At 56.8% G+C, this 2,256-nt stretch overlaps 1 protein-coding gene across 1 annotated transcript in view; it reads right to left on the bottom strand.

Annotated features, from left to right (window-relative positions):
• Nucleotides 1–1,312: 1,312 nt before the first annotated feature.
• Nucleotides 1,313–2,256, bottom strand: part of VDBG_07926 (ethanolamine utilization protein eutG) — a gene marked incomplete at both ends in the record, with an annotated part of 1,650 nt that continues 706 nt past the window's right edge. The window contains one exon of the mRNA XM_003001621.1: nucleotides 1,313–2,172. Within this exon, the coding sequence (XP_003001667.1) occupies nucleotides 1,313–2,172 (860 nt within the window). The remainder of the gene's footprint in view (nucleotides 2,173–2,256) is intronic.

Below are 2,256 nucleotides of genomic sequence, written 5' to 3'. Positions count from 1 at the left end.
CTAAAGAAGATGAAATGAAATGAAAGTGACTTTTTAAATACCTACTACAGCACTGGGGTGGGCCCAGGAGCGGAGCGGAGCGGGGCTGGGCCGGCGGTGCAGGAGGTGGTGTTACTGCTGCTGCTGCTGCAACAGCAGCAGATGTTGCTCCTGCCATAGCTGTTGCTACTGTTGCTACTGTTGCTACTGTTGCTACTGTTGCTACTGTTGCTACTGTTGCTACTGTTGCTACTGTTGCTACTGTTGCTACTGTTGCTACTGTTGCTACTGTTGCTACTGTTGCTACTGTTGCTGCTGCTGCTGCTGCTGCTGCTGCTGCTGCTGCTGCTGCTTCTCATGCTGCTTCGGCGGCGGTAGCGGCGGCTGCGACCGCTTCTACTACCGCTGACGTCGGTGCCGATGGGACTCCTCGGCGGAAAGAGGTCGCAAACTTTAACTTGTAGAGGAAGACGCGACGTTGGTGGGCTGGGCGGGGCGGGAGAGTAGGGGCAGCCGGTGGTGCCGGGGGCGCCGTGGGCGAGGGGGCGGGGGGATAAAGGGCAGGGCGCGCTTCTCTGCGCGCCTCTGAGTATTCATCTTTGTTAAAAAGTAATAGAAAAGAATAAGAAGATAACCATAAAACAAGAAGAAGAGGATAAAGGAATAAGAAGCAGAAGAAGAAGAAGAGGAGGAGGAAGGAGAGGGAGAGGACAGGCGGTCAAATAGTAAGAGGATCTCATAGGCAGGGCCCTACTGCCGTTAGAGCCTTTCGACAGTTCCTCAGCATAGCAGCTGCCCGGGGACAGATGGCACCCAGTCAAGTGATGGTGGATAGAGCTTCATAACAAACCGTTGGGAAGCGACATCCAGTGAAGGCGTACCAATGTTCCTGACACAAGCTTTTATCATGGAAGTCGCTGCCTTATCTGACTTTGTATGTTCACCTTCGCATCTCAAGAATGAAGTGTTCGTTAATGTGTTGGCGACCTTGCCCAGCATTGTCATAAATCAAGTGGACTTCACCCACGTGACTAGGTATGTATAAAGCCGTCTTTCCACATCCGACGACAACGGCAGCCGGACAGGCTGTAGGTGAAATTGAGCCACCGACTTCAGGACAAACAGTGCCGAGATACACGGACTCAAACCTATCAAAGTAAAAGATTGATCAGCTTGAGGGGCATCTAAGCGCTCGTCTACTGAGCAATGCAGCATGGGCAAGATAGGTGTGACTTAGAATTGCAGGACCGTTCAAATATGCCCATGGCGATGAAGCCCGGTCATGAGGACATGACCAGCCATGTGGTCTTAAAGATCAGATACAAAATTGAGCTTAGTGCGTCATGGCATTCTCAAACAGAGTCCTCAGCTGGTCCCTCTCCCTCTCCACATCCTCTTCTAATCCTGGTGCAAGCATGAGCACCCTCCTCTGCGGCAGCGTGCCCTCGACGAGCCCGTCGATATCCTCGCTCTTGAATCCCAGCGCACCGATGCCGGCGGGCTGATCACCCAGATCGGCAAGGAACTTGGCTAGCGCATCGCCGAGCACGGCGCCAGCATCCTCCTTCCTGACGCGTGAGACATCAACGCCAAAGGCCTCTGCGGCAGCGAGGTGGCGCTCGGGGTTCGAGGGCCCCGTGAAGCGGAAGACAGTAGGGGCTGTGACGGCGACACTGACGCCGTGGGGGATGAGGGGGTGAGGCACGTCATAGCCGGCGTGGACGTACTTGGCCGGGTTCTGGCCGGAGAGGGGGTAGGACATGCCGTGGCAAAGATGGACGCCAGCGTTGCCGAAACCAACACCGGCGAGGGTAGCGGCGAGGAGCATCTCAGACTGGGCCTCTGCATCGTCGGGATTGCGGACGGCACGAGGCAGGTACTTGACGGTGCGCTGAAGGGCGTGGAAGGAGAAGACGTCACTGATAGGGTTGGCGCCTTGATAGGCCGGGCGGTTGATGGGGTTCGTGGGGCGGGGGGTGCGCTCCGTGTAGGGAATCGCAGTCCAGGACTCGAGGGCGTGACACAGCACGTCGAGACCAGAAGACGCCTTGACGGCAGCGGGCATGGTGGCCGTGTTGAGAGGGTCACAGATGCCAAGGGTGGGTTTGAGGTTGCGGTGGGCGACACCGGTCTTTGCACGTTTGGAGACAAGGTCGAAGATGGCAGTGCCAGTCGTCTCGGAGCCGGTGCCGGCTGTCGTGGGAACGGCGATGAGCGGCTTCAATGGTTTGTCTACGGGAAGGCCGCGGCCCAGAGGAGCATTGACAAAGTCAAGGA

Source organism: Verticillium alfalfae, genomic scaffold (genome assembly GCF_000150825.1).
Source record: "Verticillium alfalfae VaMs.102 supercont1.11 genomic scaffold, whole genome shotgun sequence".
Lineage (NCBI taxonomy): Eukaryota > Fungi > Ascomycota > Sordariomycetes > Glomerellales > Plectosphaerellaceae > Verticillium > Verticillium alfalfae.
This window is presented reverse-complemented; position numbering and strand designations above follow the sequence as displayed.